The 18,214-nt window shown below is 37.7% G+C and overlaps 2 protein-coding genes across 3 annotated transcripts in view; one reads left to right on the top strand and one right to left on the bottom strand.

Annotated features, from left to right (window-relative positions):
• Positions 1-1,573: 1,573 nt before the first annotated feature.
• Positions 1,574-10,218, top strand: LOC111582529 (receptor activity-modifying protein 1-like). The gene is made up of 4 exons (XM_023291239.3): positions 1,574-1,809; positions 2,807-2,852; positions 4,560-4,713; positions 8,142-10,218. The coding sequence occupies exons 2-4, from the start codon at positions 2,807-2,809 to the stop codon at positions 8,365-8,367; spliced, it is 426 nt and encodes a 141-aa protein (XP_023147007.1). The 5' UTR covers positions 1,574-1,809; the 3' UTR covers positions 8,368-10,218.
• Positions 10,219-12,814: 2,596 nt separating this feature from the next.
• Positions 12,815-18,214, bottom strand: part of slc4a3 (solute carrier family 4 member 3) — an 86,758-nt gene continuing 81,358 nt past the window's right edge. For both annotated transcript variants that reach the window (XM_023291237.3, XM_035957678.2), the window contains one exon: positions 12,815-16,985. In XM_023291237.3, the coding sequence (XP_023147005.2) occupies positions 16,908-16,985 (78 nt within the window). In that variant the 3' untranslated portion in view covers positions 12,815-16,907. The remainder of the gene's footprint in view (positions 16,986-18,214) is intronic.

The following is an 18,214-nucleotide window of genomic DNA, read 5'->3' as shown; positions in this document are numbered from 1 at the left end:
AAAACTGCACTCATCAACATTTGTATGTAAACAATGGCTCACATCACTGTGTACTGTAAATGTTAAAGTGTCCAAAACCCACAGAGAATTCCCAAGTGAATCTGCAATTCTTTTGAGTTCTGTGGAGCCTTTTAGCATCTTTCAGCAGATTGTATTGGTTTATACAGCTTTACCATTTGCCTGCGTTTCACCACTCACATCAACCTCACTTTCCAGACACAGCTACTTTCTGTGGAAAAGCTTTCAAGTCTCTCTCATTCAGTTAACCCTTTAAAAAACCCGTATCTGTGTATCAAAGTTACACACTTTTGGACATCTTCCCTCATTTTTCACAATTTTGTGATGTTTTAAAGACCAAACAATTAATCAGTTAATGGAGATAATAATCGACAATAAAAATAATCATCAGTTGCAGCCCTACAAATGACATGTTGCCTAAAATATAGAAAAACATGCAACATATAAACACATTTATAACTGGGAAAAAACTGCTTTAAACAACAGATAAACATGTGTGATGTCTGATAAAGGAAATAGTATTACTGACAGAGTATCAAATGCAGTTATGAGTCAACCCTTAAAAACTCATATATGTGTATCAAAGTTACACACTTAGAAGGTTTTTACATGAAAGTAACCCCCCCTGCCAACAAATGTCATTAATGTAACACAAAGCTGTTGCTTCCTCTACAATATGTAGATCTTTAAAGTCCCTGCCTCTTTCCCCATCTGCCCCTCCCTACTCACTGTAGCTCTAGCACACCAGCTCACCTACAACTCTGCTGAAACACTGTAAAACTACTTCACAATACACTGCAAAAGTAGAAAAACTGGAGCAATTCAGTCATAAATGTTATTTGGCCTTTTGTTGGCTTTATTAGACAGGTTAGTAGAGAGGCAGACAGGAAATTAGGGAGAAGAAAGGGGGGAATACCTGCAGCAAATGACTGTGAGCTGGAATCGAACCCATGGTCACTGCATCAGGGTTGATAGCACCTGTTCATGGGTCACCCACTCAACCCGCTGAGGTACTTGGGTGCCCCAGTCATATATGTTTGGACTCGAAACCACACCTGAAGTAGAGTAATGATAGAGAAAGTTCCACACTGTAGGTTAACCGATTTAGTTCCTCAGGTTTGTCACTAACAGAGTGAAAATTTAAGACAGATCTCCAGGGGTAAAAATGCTTTCTAAAATGAAATTAAATGAAAATAAAACCAAATCTGTGTGCATCGGTTCACACACGTGTATCTCTAATAGTGAATGCATTGAAAGTGCTGCTCTGAGTCCTTTCACAGCACTTAAGGTGAGCTTGAAACTGTAAATCGTATGTGATTGTCTGTCTGTGCATCTGCTGACATTCCAATAGAGTCCATCCCCTAATCTCCAACCCTCCCACCCCTCCCACTGGACACCTCTGACCCTGGATGGGAATAAAATGCTCCACAAAACATAAACAGTGACTTTAAATATATTTATGGAATACCACTGGGCAGGCTTTTTGACACTGAGGCTTTCAGTTCAAGCGTCCCTGGGGGGTTGTGAGTGGAACATGCCTTTGGGCAGCATGGGAACAGCCAGGCCCAGTCTGGGAAAGGAAGCAGCCTGTCCATTGCTGTTGCACAATCCAATTAGCTCCGAGTTGCACTGATAAGGAACTGGACCAGATCACCACAGCAGCTTTGTTTGACCAGTTGTGCATCTAATAGTTGGCTGATAAACAATTGGACGCATCCCCAGCACAGGTTTTTTTATTCACTGCGAATCTAAAAGAGGAAGAAAAAAATTAAGAGCAACATAAGATCTGAGGTATGTGCTTATAGAATGTCTAATCTTTCTTCAGGGCTTCATAACTTTAAATGTTACTTACATGACTAATGCATGTTGTTGGTGCATGTTGGATGGACTTTTAGGAAGTGTTTAAAATTAGTTTGACGTTGAAATAACTTCTTGACAGTTTGATCATTCACATTACTGATGATATATTTGTTTCATACATGCACAGACATTACATGTGCTCATCTTACGAATATTACTAAGAAAAGAAAATGCCTCCTCTCACTGCATTCCCTGGTAACATCTGTTTTCAGTGTCTGCCTCCCACGAGATAAATTCATTAGTTTGTAGGAATGGCCAGGAAGCAGATGGACATCATGTCTGTTTCATACACATTTATTGTTTTTTTTATTATTATTAAAGTATATGTGGCTGGGCTTGAGGTGAAAATGGCAAAAATCTCTAGAAGACACAGAATTCAGGTTGCATTCTACATTTCAAGACTAGCAGATCTACTACCTGTAAGAAACAGGGGTATTTTTTTCTCTTGATCTGTAATTGTGAACCCCTTTCACACCAGAGAAAGTTGGGGTCCAGAGATCACGCATTGCCTTCGTGATTTCTCATGCATTTAATTATAGCCCTGCCTTCCTCATTATCACTCGAGTGTGGGGGAGGAAGCAGAGAAAAGCAGCGGATTTTCCAGCTGGACAAAGTGTCAGCCTGTTTGCCTGGACATGAGCGATATCCACAACTGAGACAACACACATTATGGAGAATTAAGTTTTGTACAGAGGAAGCAGAGCACTCATCTGGCCACTGCACCACCACCAGCAGTCCACTAGTGAAAACACTCATGCGGAGAATGCATGTAAAATCAGTCCATCACTTAATGTGCATTCTTGCTGCAACAGCTGGTCTGAATTGACTCACATAGAAAAAATCTGCCCTGTGACACATTAATAAAAGCTATTATGTGCAATTATTTATGTTAATGTCATGATTTTTTTTTTTTTTTTTTTTTAAATAGATGATCTTGACTGTGCACCTCCTGGCACTTCTCTTCACCTGGACAGGTAAGCCAGAATCTACATACAGTCAGGTACACAGCCAATGTGAACCAAAAAAGAGTGAATGTGGAATTTACATGCTTATTATTCAGGACAAATTTTAAAGCAAAAGATATCCAAAACTGCTCAAAGTTTGCTGCAATAGTCATATAATGTGGATGCGTTAGATGTGAGTGTCTTCACAGCAATTTAAGTGCTCAAGCTGCATTCAGTTGATTTATTCCTTAAAAACTCATTTGTGTATTCAAGTTTTTCCATGAAAATAATTCCTTCCTGCCTCAAAGGGTTTCGATTTAACTCGACACAATTGCGTCCTCTAGATCTATGTAGTCCCAGCCTCTGTCTTAAACACCCCTCCCCACTCAGTGCAGCTCAGCACACCAGCTCACCGACAACATTCCTTACACACTGTAAAGTTACTCTATACTACACAACGGCAAGTTGATAAAGATAAGATAAAGAAATCAACGAAGAGGAATAAGGATACAAAAAGTCCCAATAGCAAGTTGACTGGATTGGTTGGTCAAGTATGAAATTCTGGCTGTCTAAATCTGTTTTTCCGACTGCCATCAGCGCACTACAGCTTCGTGGTGGAAAAGTTGTTTATTATTAAATTCTTCACCAACTATTTTGGTAATTGATTTATTGCTTCCAGTATTTTTTTTAAGAAACAACCCCCCCAAAACCCCATAAATTCTCTGATTCCATCTTAGATAAAATCTATTATCTTTGGTTATGTGCAAAGCAAGATATATTTGGACATCTTCCCTCATATTTCACAATTTTGTGACATTTTATAGACCAAAAAATGAATCAGTTAATGGAGATAATAATCCATCCATCCATCATCTACACACAGCTTAATCCTCAGTAGGGTTGCGGGGGTTGATTATTTTTGGACTGTGAGGAAGCCAGAGAATCTGGAGAAAACCCACACATGCACAAGGAGAACATACAAACTCCATGCAGAAAGATCCTGGGAAGATGGGAATGCAAACCGGGGATCTTCTAGCAGCAAGGCGACGGTGCTAACCACTGAGCCAGTGTGCAGCCCAGAGATAATAACCGACAATTAAAACAATCCTCAGTTGCTGCCCTACATATGATATGTTGCCTAAAATATAGAGAAACATGCATGCATAAACATGTTTATAAGGTTAAAACGAACAAACAAAAAACTAACTTCTTTAAACAACAGATAAACATGTGCGATGCACCATTCGAAAATGTCTGATAAAGGAAACTGTATTTCTGAGTGAGTATCAAATGCAGTTATGCGACATAGCAGGCTTCCTTGATATTGTTGTATATTATGATGTTGTTTGTCAGTTAGACTTTGTGAATGGAGATCTTGCAGAGCTGAAAATGACAGCATGGACATGTAATTTCTTCTCTTTCCATTTTAGTCGCTTAGCATGAACTTTGATTGAATCATTTAGGAGTATTCTGCTAGGCTGCACAGTGTATGTGGTCCTGCAAATGCAACTAATGTTAAACACAATTATAGCTTTCTAATCAGTTCTGCATAAATCAAAAACTTGAAACACTGATCTAGTGTCTAACGAAAGCGACTTCAGTGTTTGTCAGTGTTATTGACAGCATATCAAATTAATGAGATTAAGGAGATTAATGATGCTGGCGTCTGTGATATTAGTTCTTGTTTCATTGGCTTGAATTTGGTTAAGATTGCTCACCCTCTCTTATCTTTTACAGTGTCATTTTCTTTAGGAATGGCTGAGAAATTTGTTGTTCCAGCATGTGACCAGAACATGTTTGATAGTCATGTTGAAAACTGCATGTCAGACTTCAGCAAGAACATGGAGACAAGTGGCTACCAGGACAAGTGCCCATGGCCAGCTGTAAAACGGTAAAGATTCTTTTTTTTTTTTTTGTCTAATGTGGTCATATATATAGATACAAATTAACTGAATTGGAGGGGGACAAGTAGATCACATGAGGTACAAGACTCCAATAAGTTGTGGGTGATTAATCAACCATTAATGCATTCGTGAGTCTGTGTTAATGGTTGCTGTTTGAGCCTTGGTATTCATGTGAGCTCAGCCTTGTAGAGCACAGTGAGTGAAAACACAGGAAGGCTGGATAAGTGGAACATTACACTTTTTTATTGCCTTTTCAGTAAAGATATATAACCTTTAGTCATGGGAAAGTCAGATACTTTCCTGTCTCCTGGCTACACTCGGTGCTGGTCAAAGCTTCAGCTAATTAGTCATATTTTAATGAAAACCTGCTAGACTGTTGCTCCTGGGCTCATATTTCCAGACAGCAGTTGTTTGTGGAGACTCTAGCTTTTGCCACGCTACCTACAGTGGACTGCAGTAGACTTTAATTATGGCTGTAATAATCCATATTTTACAGTTAACATAGCTTGGGTCTGAGGTCTCATACAGCTCAAATAGTGTGTTAGGGTGGAGCATCCATCATCACAGGGATCCCAGCTTGTTGATCAGGCTTCCAGCTGTCAGGCTCAACTGAATCTCAGTGGATGTTTTCCACACAAAAATACTGCAGTGACAACTGGCTGTGTGATTTATGCTGCTTTACTGGGTCTTTGGTAACTCCTCCATCCCAAGGACATGACAATTTAATACTTAAGCATGAAACGTAAGCTGCATCTTAAACATCAGTGGCTGATTTCTCCATTTGTAAAAAGCTTGGAGTCGCTGAGGCTAGATGTTTTTGGCTGTTGCCACTCTACAGTATCTCAAAAAAAAATCATCAAAGTTGCAGCTTTAAAGTCAGTGCCAAGCTATTTAAATGTCAGGTAATAATAAATCATCTCTGCAAAACACTAGTGATGACATTCTAAATACATGTCTTAGTTCAGCTCACTTTTTATTATTATTATTACAGTAAAGAACCTCACACTTCACAGTTTTATTCTTTTGGCTGGCTCAGGCTCAGTGTTTAATGCTCTGATGCTCTATTTATAGTGACAAAAGTTATTTCTGACTTCTGAGACCTAGAAAATAATGTTGCATAATGTGATAGCATTGGAATCATTTGTAATAACTGTTGCTTATCGTACATTACATAAACATTAGTGTGACTTTGATGTTTATACTTCATTTGTTTTAGTTTTATACTTTTGGAAACAGAAATATACATGTAGGGAATATTGCTTTTGTTGAAATATGACTAAAAGCAAGAAGGAAACTCTAGGGTTCAAAAATGAAGTCAATGCCAAAGTGCCAAAAACTGCCTTTCTTTGAATGGCCACTTGAGGCTGGTGGCAAGAGTGAGTCAATCCCTGTAGACCCCCGTTAAATATCTCAAATTTACAGCAGAAATAAACATGTTTACAGTCCAGTACAAACACTGTTTTGGTCTCTATAACTAATTTCCTCCCTCATGACTTTTGTACAGGGTGTACATTTTTATATAATTCACCCATTTAAATTGTATTAAGGCTTGAATATAATAATAATAATAATAATAATAATAATAATAATAATAATAATAATAATAATAATAATAATAATAATAATAATAATAATAATAATATTCAGATCTCAAAATAAATATTTGGATACCACCGTAGAGACCAAATATTCAGATATTTGGATATTCGGGTCTAAGCCCTACTGTGTTGTACATGTATTAATATGCATCTGTAACACAACAACTGAAACCTATATGTAGGAATGATATTCATTGTACTTCACTGTATCCTTGGCCAAGACACTGAACCCTATTTTGCTCCCAGTGGTATGTTAGCCATGTTAGCACCTATGCTGCCAATGTTGTGTGAGTGTGTGTGAATAGGAGAATAGAAAACACTGTGAAGGGCTACAAGGAGCTGCTAAGGTATAAAGGTGCAATATATACTACTGGTCAAAAGTTTGAGAATGCCCCAATTTCCAGTTTTTTTTAATTGAAATTCAAGTGGTTCAAGTCCAATGAATAGCTTGGAATGGTACAAAAGTAAGTGGTGAACTGCCAGAGAGAAAAAAGAAGGAAAATGCAGTTAACAATAGAAGAGAGACAGACCATCATGACACTTAAAAATGTAGGTCTTTCCTACAGAGAAATTGTGAGGAAAGTCAAGGTATCAGTGAGTACGGTTTTCTTCACCATCAAAAGGCTCAGAAACTGGGGGAAACTCTGATAGGAAGAGGTCTGGAAGATCCAAAGCCACAACAGAATCAGAAGACAAGTTTCTGAGAGTCAACAGCTTGGTGATAGGAGCTCACAGGACAACAGCTTCAAGAACAGCTCAATAGTGGTTGTAGAAAGCAAGTCTCAGTTTCAACTGTGAAGAGAAGACTTGGAGTTGCAGGTTTGACAGATCAAGTTGTAGCAAGAAAACCATTGCTGAGATGTCAGAATAAGAAAAAGAGGCTTGTCTGGTCCATGAAACACCACCTATGGACTACTGAAAACTGGAAGAAGGTATTATGGACTGATGAATCAAAATTTGAAATCTTTGGCTCATCACGCAGGATTTTTGTACACCATCGAGTAGGAGAAAGGATGGTTCCTCAGTGTGTGACATCAGCTGTATAACATGGAGGAGGAAGCATGATGGTCTGGGGCTGTTTTGCTGAATCCAGGGTCAATGACTTGTACAGAGTGAGAGGAACCCTGAACCAAAACGACTACCACAGCATTCTGCAGCACCATGCAGTATCCTCTGGTATGTTCCTAGTTGGTCAGAGGTTCATCTTACAGCAAGATAATGACCCAAAACATAAGTCCAAGCTATATGCCAGAACTACATGAGGAAAAAAGAACAAGATGGTAAGCTTGAAAACATGCAGTGGCAGCACAGTCTCCAGACTTAAACCTCATGGAGCTGGTTTGGGATGAACTGGACAGAAGAGTGAAAGCAAAGCAACCTACAAAGTGTCACACATTTATGGGAACTTCTGCAACAGAGTTGGGAAGAACTTTCTGAAGAATATTTCATTTCTATTGTGGAAAGTATGCCACAAGTGTGTTTAGCTGTTTTACCTGCCAAAGGTGGCTACTTTGATGAGTCAAAAGTTTAGAATACATTTTGGTTTCTACTTTGATTTTTTTAAAAACTTAATTTGTTTATTTGTTCTATGCTTTCAGTACAATGAGACATTAACATGCATACTTTCCAATTTTAAAAAAAAGGAAAAATTGGGGTGTTCTAAAACTTTTGACCAGTAGTGTATATTAAATTGGTGAGATCAGATTCTCAGCCTACAACTATTTGAATTCCCAAAGCCTCACAATATTATCAGTCATATTCTTGGGATTGTTGAGTGATCTTCATTTTCTCTTCTGCCTTGCTCTCTTCCTCTGCAGCATCTACTATGAACTGAAAGTGTGCGTGGACCACTGGGCCAATATATCTTGGTGCAGGGGTCACAAGTTTCTGGTCGATGAGCTGTTCTTGGAGGTTCATCAGACGTACTTTTCGCTCTGTGGACAGGTCCACGACCCCTCACTCTCCACTCTCATCATGTTAACAGCACCTTCAGTCATTGCCACACTGTTGCTGCCCCTTCTGTGTGTTCACCTCACTACATAGAACACAGAGAGGTCTGGTTCTCTGGGGTTCTGATGTACTAGACTGATAAATAGGTAAATAGCAGTATACTTTTCAGCTGTGTTTTTGTAATAATGTCCATTCTGACAGTGGGTCTTACAAACTGCATTCACTACCTCTGGTGCAAAGATTCAGGACATTCAAATCCCAGGTCATCCCAAAGCCAATGCACATTAATTTTAGATAAATGATATATAAAATATTAAACACCTCAGATCCTCAGCTACTCTCACTGCAGTGTGTTTCAGGACATTGTAGTAACATCTGTGTTTACCTCTGTTGAAATACTGTATGTACAGTATGAAACAATTATATAATCAGAACAGTGACAGTGACCCAGTTTAAGAAGTCCCACCACTGCTCTTGAAATATTATATACATGCACACACACCAACATACCCAACCAGACCTGTTACAAGGAAGTATTGCACATAATTTCCCAGTAATCTAAAATCTATATATTCAAATTTTTAAACATTCCATTAAATCAGAAGTGCACCCCACGAATGGCTCATATTTCTTTGCAAGAAACTGTCAAGCTATTTATTGTTGTAGTAATTTTTCTCCTCAAAATGTATAGAAGAATGTTCTATATTTCTCTGTGGCTCCGTGTACTGTGAGGTTTTAGCATATCATACATTCTGTAGACATAAAAAATTATACTTGACTCTCTGAATGCTTTTCTGTGAATGACTTCTACTTTCTGGAACTCATTATTTTGTCATATATGTTCAACCCCACCCACCTATGGTAAGTAGACAAAAACAAAGCCTGAACAATGATTTACTGCACTGGTTCAGTCCAACTTCATTCCAGTAGTCTTTCACAACTACTGATACTTGTATAATCTGTTTTGTGACCTTATTTTTACCACAGACGAAAAAAAAAAAAATAAATAAAATAAAAATAGAACGATTCTGTTTGTATTTGAAACACATAATAAATATTTATTTCAGACAAAAAAAATAATGTTTTACAGGAGTTTGAAAACCTCTTTACAGCCATAGCAAGCTAGACCTGCTATTTAAGTATTCACACGACCTCAATGTCAGTCTGGTATGAAAGCAAACATGTTGCATTTCATTCATTTATAATCCGATTGGTAAAGTATATGTAAAAAGATTGTTGTGCAGACCTCGACAAAACATTGTAAAGCTCCATTAGGCAATGGTTCGAATTCCAGCACTGATTTATTGATTCCCTATAATGTGAAATGGATGCTGATCTCACTGAGAGTCGACTGGCAGAGAGCTGCAGTAAACAAGGCAGTGAGGAGAGTCCAGTGTCTATCCAGTCCAAAGAATAGTCTGCCAGTTTTCTCAAGAACTAGTGGACTCCAAAGAGTTTGTAAGAATTATATGAATAGATCTATCATTACCTGCTAACACATTAGAGCCTGACTGGACTTGTTGCTCTGTTGAAAGGTTTAAAAGTTACCTAATGCAGCTTTAACAATGCTTTGACAAAAATTGTTGTGGCATTGTTGTAAAAAATAATAGCTGTTTCTGACTGAACATACCTATCACAACACCCAAATCAAAGCTGTTATGTTAAAGTGTTTCACGGAATAAAAAAGAACTATCCACAAAATAGGAAAACTGAAAAGAATAATATTAAATTTACAACATAGGAGATCAGCAAAATGTGACACTGAAGACCAAAATTAGGACACGGAGCCTGCTAAGGAACTAATCCTTTGGTATACAGTGCAATTAAAGAGAAATGAAGGGCTTTTCCATCATATCCAAACTATACTGTCCACTATAATTCTTTTGCTCTTGAGAAAATATCAGCTCGAGCAACCTTCCATATAGTCGTTTATCACATTTCATACATATCTGATTTATAGTTATGTAATGGTTGAACTCAATACATTATTCCATATGCTAAAGCTCCAAGATTGCCAGACATCTTTACTCAAAGCGATGATGTTCAATTAGAGTAGGTTCAAAAATAACAGAGCCAAGTCTTAGATTTGAGTGGGTGGTCTGCGCTGCTACCATGGAGGTATAAGGCGACGAAATGCGGTAAACTCTGAACATTGACGTGGCAGAACTTTTTTAGGGTCAAAAAACTATTTTCCTTTTCATCTTGCGTGTTTCAACATCTAACAGCCAGACAGTACCGAGTGGTAGCACCGCACCTTTTATTATCTTAAATAATACCCGCAATTCCACTTTTTCTCTTGTGTAAATACTGAAAGGATGTTTTGCTAAGAATATATTCACCAGTTCAGTCTTGGCGAACTCAGACACACCAATTCTTGTCATAACAAAAGCGCGTGGAAGTGTTGAATGGTCGAACAGACTTGTATTCTCAGACAACAAAGGGCATAAATCCTTGTGACTTCTTTACCACTGCGGGTCAATCAGCACAGCAGATATATACAGATGGGAGATAAATTAAAGGAAAAACCAGCTTAAAGTGTTCCACTAATGTATTGGGAGACCATGTGCCATCAAAACATTCCCTTAGCACTTTGGTACTGATTCTCCAAGTCTCTGGAACTCTCCTGGAGCAACTGAACACCATTCGTCCAAAACATATTCCCACATTTGGTGTTTTGATGATGGTGGTGGAGAGCATGTTAGGCCAACAGCTGAAGGAAAAATGATTCCTTTCATTTTCATCAAACTGCTCATTCCCTACGGATGGTAGCATTGTCATCCTGAAAGAGACGAGTCTCATCAGGATATAATTTAATTATTAAGGTGATCATTCAGAACTCCGTATAAGTGATCCGGAGTAGCCCCATAACGGCGGCACTAGATGCTCTCACCATAGGGGTGAAGGGTTCAGGTCATCCTCTAATTTGTAACACTACCTTTGGCTAAAAAGTGAACCACTAAAGCCTAGTTAAAAGGCGAATTTACTGTTATTTTTTATCAAAAAAATTAACAGAATTACTAATCTTTGTTCCCAGTTTGATCGAGAAGTTTTTGGACAGACAATCACAGTTGGTGTCCAACTAATCTCTGTTTTTCATTGCATTGCACTGAAGTGTTGTGAATATTATTAACTATTCACCTGTGTTGGTTACGCACAGAAGTCTAATTATAACAAAATGATTTATCAAACACAAAACATATTTAAAGTTAAAATCAAGCCGGTAAACAAGATGCTTGCATGGACAGATACATTACGGTTCAAAAGTTTGGGGTCACCCAGACAATGTCATGTTTTCCATGAAAACTCACACTTTTATTCATGTGCTAACATAATTGCACAGGGGTTTTCTAATCATCAGTTAGCCTTTCAACACCATTAGCTAACACAATTAGAACACAGGAGTGATGGTTGCTGGAAATAGGTCTCTGTACTCCTATGTAGATATTTCATTTAAAATCAGCCATTTCCAGCTAGAATAGTCATTTACCACATTAACAATGTCTAGACTGTGTTTCTGATGAATTTAATGCCATCTTCATTGAAAAAAAAATGCTTTTCTTTTTAAAAATTAAGGACATTGATAAGTGAACCCAAAGTTTTGAATGGTGGTGTACATGGTATATGTTAACAAAAATTGGAGTAAAACCAAGTTTTACTATATGTTTCTACTTTTCTCAAAGTATTTTTTAGGGTTACAGTTACACCTGCTGTGTTGAAATATTTTTAAAGCATTTTTTGATGAAGCACATGAGAGACAGTCAGTGGTAACAGCAAAATCTGGAAAAAGGATTCTCAATTTAGCAAAAAAGGTTTTAATGCTTGCTTGATTTGGTTTTTAAATTTCTTAAAAAGGAGAGTTGATGCACTTCATGGGAGATGCAAACACCTTTTCTAATTCAGTTCTGACACAGTGAACATTAATCAGAAATCAGTGTTAAACTGATAGTAGCCTATACTGCTACTTTCTGATGGCACAACACAGCCTAGTTAATTTGCTTTGGAGAGCGTATTTGAAACGAGTCTAGTTTGCATTTTCTTCATTTTTTTTGTGACTTTTGAAAGTTTGCTTCACATTTGCTGAAGAGTTTGATGGAAACACAGCTATTGACAGCTCAGGAAATTTCTAAAGAGTAGCTCGGCCTCCAGTTGAACTTTACATGAAAGGATTATAAACAGCCAAAAGCACTGTGGGACTTCCAAGAGCAGAGGACCATTAACTGCTTACTTACAGAGAAAATATTAAGGGAAAAATCATTTTTACTTTGTTTTCTGGAAATCTGGGAACCGGGAGTGTAACATTCTTTAAAGTCAACTAATTTCAGACCAGGAGAAAAATAAAACAAAAAACAAAAAAAAAACTGTTTGAGAAACCTTTTTTCATGTTTCTACTGTGGCAATTTGTGTAGTGGTTGCTGATTTTCAGCATTTTAAAATCTTGTCTAAAATTGCAGTCACTCAATAGCTTTGTCATGAATGACCTTCCATATATAAAATCATGCCCTTGCAAACCCAGTCAGTGAAACACATACATTCAATAATGTCATGAATATAGTGGAGCAAGTGTAATAGAGAAAACATCCCAGTGTCTTTGCCCTTACTTTGCCATTGCATTCTTCAAACTCTGCAACATAAACACATGGTTGAAAAGGTCCATTAATAACGCAGCCCATTTTCAATGAAACTGCTACAGAGGGCTAATGTAAAGCACATTCTATGACTCATTAACTTGGGGAGCTGCAGAATTAAACACAGACTGCAGCAGGTGTACGCTTCACATCAAAGTGGAGCTTCAAGTGTACATCTAAAGAGAACAATCAGGGAGCAAAAGATTCATTTATGGTTAAACTTCTGCATCACTTCACTGCATTAAACACATTCATTCTCATTCCCTGACCTTCTTTTCTCCATTGTATAACATAAAAGCCTGGACTGTAAGTCATATATTTTTACATTGCAAGTGTTGGATTGCCTTGACCGCTTTATGTACACAAAAGAACGACAAACTAAAGGCTGGGAAGCACTATTTACAGATCAAAGGTCAGTATCCCCTGAGACAGAATTGTTGCATGGCTCATAATGTAGGACATGGTTATGTGAAATGAGATGTGGTTAGCATGGATACATTATAGTGCACTGCTGATTCTTACAAATATGTTTTCAATGAGGTTTAGTTGTCTTTTAAGGGATGCCTGAAAGATCACGGCAACAACACTTTGACGACTACTTTTGCATTACCTTGCAATAGAATTCATACAGTTAGCGTGTTGTTAGCGTGTTGTTCCGGTGCCAGTTAAAGGCTCTGCAGGACGGGGAGATGATGTGACAATTTACACAATGCATTTAGTGCTCATTATTCATTTTAAATGGCCAATCTCTGTGAGCACAGCCTGGCTGGGATGGTGAAACTGTGGCTGGATATATGTTTTTTTGCTAAGAACTGCTGCTTCTGTGGTTAAATCTAAGGAATTATGGATATGTCCAGCTGTACTACTGTTTGTGATGCTTCTATGACACATGTTGTCAAAACACCAAAGATATCCAGGATATCCTAACCCTAACCCCTAAACCTAACAATATAATAAGTTCAGTACAACGCTCAGCAAACCAAACCATCACTATACAGACACAACTACAGAATTAAGTCAGCGTTAGAATCATTTAAACTGAATTTGTTGCAGCCATAACTGTAACAAGCAAAGCATAACTATGGCTACAGTTGTAGTGACAGATGTGCCATCCCAAGTCTGCATGATGAAGTTACTTTTCTAAATGCAATGGTACAGACTAGACCCTGATAGCCACAGCTGAGGGTACACCAACTGTCACTGTAGTCACAACAAGCAACAGTCTATTATAATCATAGACAGAAAAAAATGGACATAGTCTTAAGTCTTAAAACCTCGAATTTGGCCGTCGCCATCTTGGTCAACAAGTGAGGGTTGAGAACTTGAGGACACACTGATATGTTAGCAACCTGTCAATGGCATGGTAGCTTTGCCCTTAAACATACTTTGCTTTATTGTTGGTTTTACTCTAGATGGGAACATATTTCATAAAATGAACATCATGCTGTATTGAAGGAGACTTGACATTTGACTTGACTTGACTGAGACCATAATCTCATTCTGGAAATAGTTTTTCTGAGGTAACAAATCAAGTGAGAAATACGATTGTTTTCTTACAAGCTTCTGTACAATAAATTTCTTTTTGCAACCACAGAAGTCGCCCCCAGGTGGCCGTTAGAAAGAGTGCAGGTTTAAGTCACCTTTGGGTTGGCTTTACTTTCCGATTTGGAGACTACGCCCTTCTTTTATATGGTTATAAGACATGATATTGTTCCACAATACAACTCAGGCTTTCTCCATGGATTAATGGTGACACATACTATGAAGTAACACAAAACCTGTGCAAGGTAAAACAAAAGTTATGGTGAGGGAACGCAGAAGTACTGAGACTTAATGCAAAAGCAGTCCAACAAATATTCTCGCCATGACCTTTCAGGGCTTCTGTAGTATTTGGTACAGATTTACAGAAACGTCCTGAGCTGCCACACAGTCTCTGTCTTTACTGACTTTTCTATCTACACTTTTCTCAGAAAATTTTACATTTATTGACTAAATATTGAAGTAGTTATTTGAGAATCGGGACAGTGTGCACAAAGCTTCTGTTCTGAATTGGTTAACTCTTTCTGGCTAACTCCCAGAGCATGAAGTTTGAGTTAGGGTTAGAACTCGTGCCATCTATACTGTCCTTGAACGTGATCAGTTATCAAGTCTTGTCGGAATACAATGGACTATGAACCGTGTTTCAAAAGAAAAAAAAGATTATCCATGACTTTTCAGGAAACAGAGGAAATAAGGTTTCCCAAATGAGTCAGTTATAAAAAGGAGGTCAATAAATGCAAAAAATAAGAATAAATCAAATATATTGGCTCACTTCTATGCTACTCCCTCTTCTTAAAAAGAAATATGTTTTGGACAGCAGTTACTGACCATCCAACTAACATCTCAATGGTTCAGATCAGGCTTTTTTTTTTTTTTTTTCCCCCATCGGTCAACATTCATGGACTACCGCTAAAAGATGAAATATTTAGCTGCTGGGACCATTTGTCTGAAGATAGTCAAACATACAGTCCTCAGTGAAATCCCATCAAATTCTGACTTTTGTTACAAAATGGTTACTTCTCCTATTTAATTGTGTGTCATTTCATGTTATGAAAGATGCATTGTGTGTGACAGAAGGAACATTTCTGAGAAGTGTTCTATAGTGGGCTCGCAATATAGAAGTGAAAAAGAAATCTCTTGGTATTTTAAAACAACTATGAACACAGATGGTACATTATAATTCCAAGCTCACAGTCTTTCTGTACAATGCATCATTCATACATCCTGCCAACACTCGACTGCTCCCCATCGTTTTCACTACTTGTGTGTTTGCTCAGTTTCTGTGCTTTTCCAGTCGAGTGTTATTATATTATTCATGACATCTGTTGAAAAATGCACCACGCTATGGAAATCTTGCAGAGAAGATGAAAGAATGGATGAATAATGACATATATTCTGTTTTGAACATGTCAACCTACACAATGTTCTTTTTTATTTTATACTAACTCTTATAGTAGTCGAAGCTATTTGGAGTATAAACACAACTGAGAATCTGGCATTAAGTCCAACAGGTCACAAAATAAATAGATACAACAAAGTAGAAAAATAAGGTTGAGACCATGTTAGCTATTTACTTATACATCCAAGGTCACAATAATGAGATCAGTGGACTGGTATGTAGGGCATTAAACACCTAACAAAGTACAGTAACAACCCTTGAAGAGGCTTGCACAGCCTCCAGGGATTTTGGCTTCAAGGGGAGACTACATTTAGAGAGAGGGCTTTGTGCCAGGGAGCTCGGTTGGCAGCGACAAGAGTGAACTTTTGCCCAGTCAAAGTGCTCATTTCTAAAAGTCTGTACAGAAAGGAAAAGGACTACTTAACTCCTTGTTTGCACATCATTGCAACCTATAGGCAAGGGCAGGAGTATAAAGGAAAAAAGGCAGCTAAACTACAAAGGCAGTGAAATTCATTCAGGGCTTTGACAGAGTCAATTCATCTGAACAGTTATGAATTTGATGAAAATCCACTTTTTTCATGAAAAAATACAGCCAATTGATTTTTTTTTCACTGTTCAGTGCCAAAATTTGCCTAAATATTTCAGCCTGCTGTAGTCCTAGAGGTCACGTCATCATTGCACTTATGCCCAGAACCTGCAGAGTAATTAAAGGGATAAAAAGTGTTCATGTAAGTTTTGTGTTTAACTAGATTTGTATCGTCCACTTCAGGTATGCATTCAGATCTATTTTGTGGTCTCTGACAGAATAACGTCTTCAGGGAGGTTAAACACAACACCACCACCACAAAGACCTAACATCAGCTGTGCCGTTTTAAAAAACTGGTATAAACAAAGGTAAGAAGTGCTTATCCAGCTATAGCTTTTGTATATTTTAGAAACACCATTACAGTAGCTCCTCTCACTTTGTCACTGCTACCCAGAGACACTGAGGTTCCCAAAGAGGCTTGCTTGCTCTGATTGGTCAGAGCTGGAGGATGAAGGAGGTCCTATTGGCTGGGTCCAGTTCAAATTTACACAAGCATGTGGATCTCGTTGTACTCGTCTCGTCCATCTTCATCAAAGTTTGGAGAATCTTCATCACAATCCAGCTGTGAAAACACAAATTATCTTTGGTCATTTTTATTCCAAGTGAGGTGTCAATTAAGCTCCGGTGTGAAATAAAATATCAGCCTGAGACGATGCAAAGAGGTGTTTCTACTGTAAGTCACCTTGTAGCTGGATTTCATGATACCAGATAGGTGCCTTTAGCATGAATTAAACAGTTTAATTACTGTCAATTTTGTTAATTATGAAAAGATTTTTTTTTTTTTACATTTTGGGAAATGCTTTGCTTTCTAGCCAAGTGCAAGCTGCAATTATTATGACTTACATGTCTAACTTAACTAGCCGGCTAAATTATCTAAGCCTGGACACATCCAAAAACAGCTAGTAACTAATTTTGACTACCGACTAGACTGCAGTGCTTTAAGCCTACCTTCCTGTTATGCTAAGCTAAATTTACATACTTCTGGCATATTTAGCATACAAACTTGACAGTGAACATAACCCAATTATTAAAGTGTTATTAAATTAATAACTATTTTTATTAAATTAGAGTACAGTCTTTTACATACAGCACACAAGCAATGCATATGTTTTTGGTAACATCAACATTTGTGTGTCTCTGCACATGATTGAAATGTAGCAACCACACAATATTTGTAACTAAAAATGTATGAAGAATTTACAAGTAGAATTATCTGGTATAATTTATATTCCGTTGTTCGATTAATGATGATGAGCCATATTTGGCCCAAACCATGATACTACCACCACCATGCTTAAGAGATGGGCTGAGGTTTTTAGGTTGCAATGTAGTGTTGTCTTTTCTCCAAACATTATGCTTTTCATTTAAAGCTAAAAGACTGCTTTGTTCTCATCCATCCACAACACATTTTTCTAATAGCCTTCTGATGCCCATGTGATCTTTAGCAAATTACAGACACAGGAACAGACTCAGGAACATTAACATTAGCAAAAGTCAGAAGGACATTTAATTTGTTAGAAGTTACCGTGCTTTCTTTATGACCTGCCGGACTATTACATGACTTGCTCTTGGAGTGACAACAGTCTCACTATGTGTCGGTGGAGTCCAAACTTCATAGACATGTTTTCTAACATTTTCCAGCCTTGATGAGCAACAACTCTTTTTCTGAGGTATTTAAAAATCTCCTTTCTTTGTGCCATGAGACACTTCCACAAACATGTGATGTAAAGATCAGACTAATAAATTATTCTTTTAATAAAATAGGCCAGACACTTAACCTGACTTCCTCTA

Source organism: Amphiprion ocellaris, chromosome 11 (genome assembly GCF_022539595.1).
Source record: "Amphiprion ocellaris isolate individual 3 ecotype Okinawa chromosome 11, ASM2253959v1, whole genome shotgun sequence".
NCBI classification, from domain to species: Eukaryota; Metazoa; Chordata; class Actinopteri; family Pomacentridae; genus Amphiprion; species Amphiprion ocellaris.
This window is presented reverse-complemented; position numbering and strand designations above follow the sequence as displayed.

Coding starts and splice junctions, on each gene's coding strand:
- LOC111582529 (XM_023291239.3), top strand. CDS start 2,807: ATGATCTTGACTGTGCACCTCCTGGCACTTCTCTTCACCTGGACAG. Junction 2,853..4,559: donor ACTTCTCTTCACCTGGACAG/GTAAGCCAGAAT, acceptor TATCTTTTACAG/TGTCATTTTCTTTAGGAATG. Junction 4,714..8,141: donor CCATGGCCAGCTGTAAAACG/GTAAAGATTCTT, acceptor CTTCCTCTGCAG/CATCTACTATGAACTGAAAG.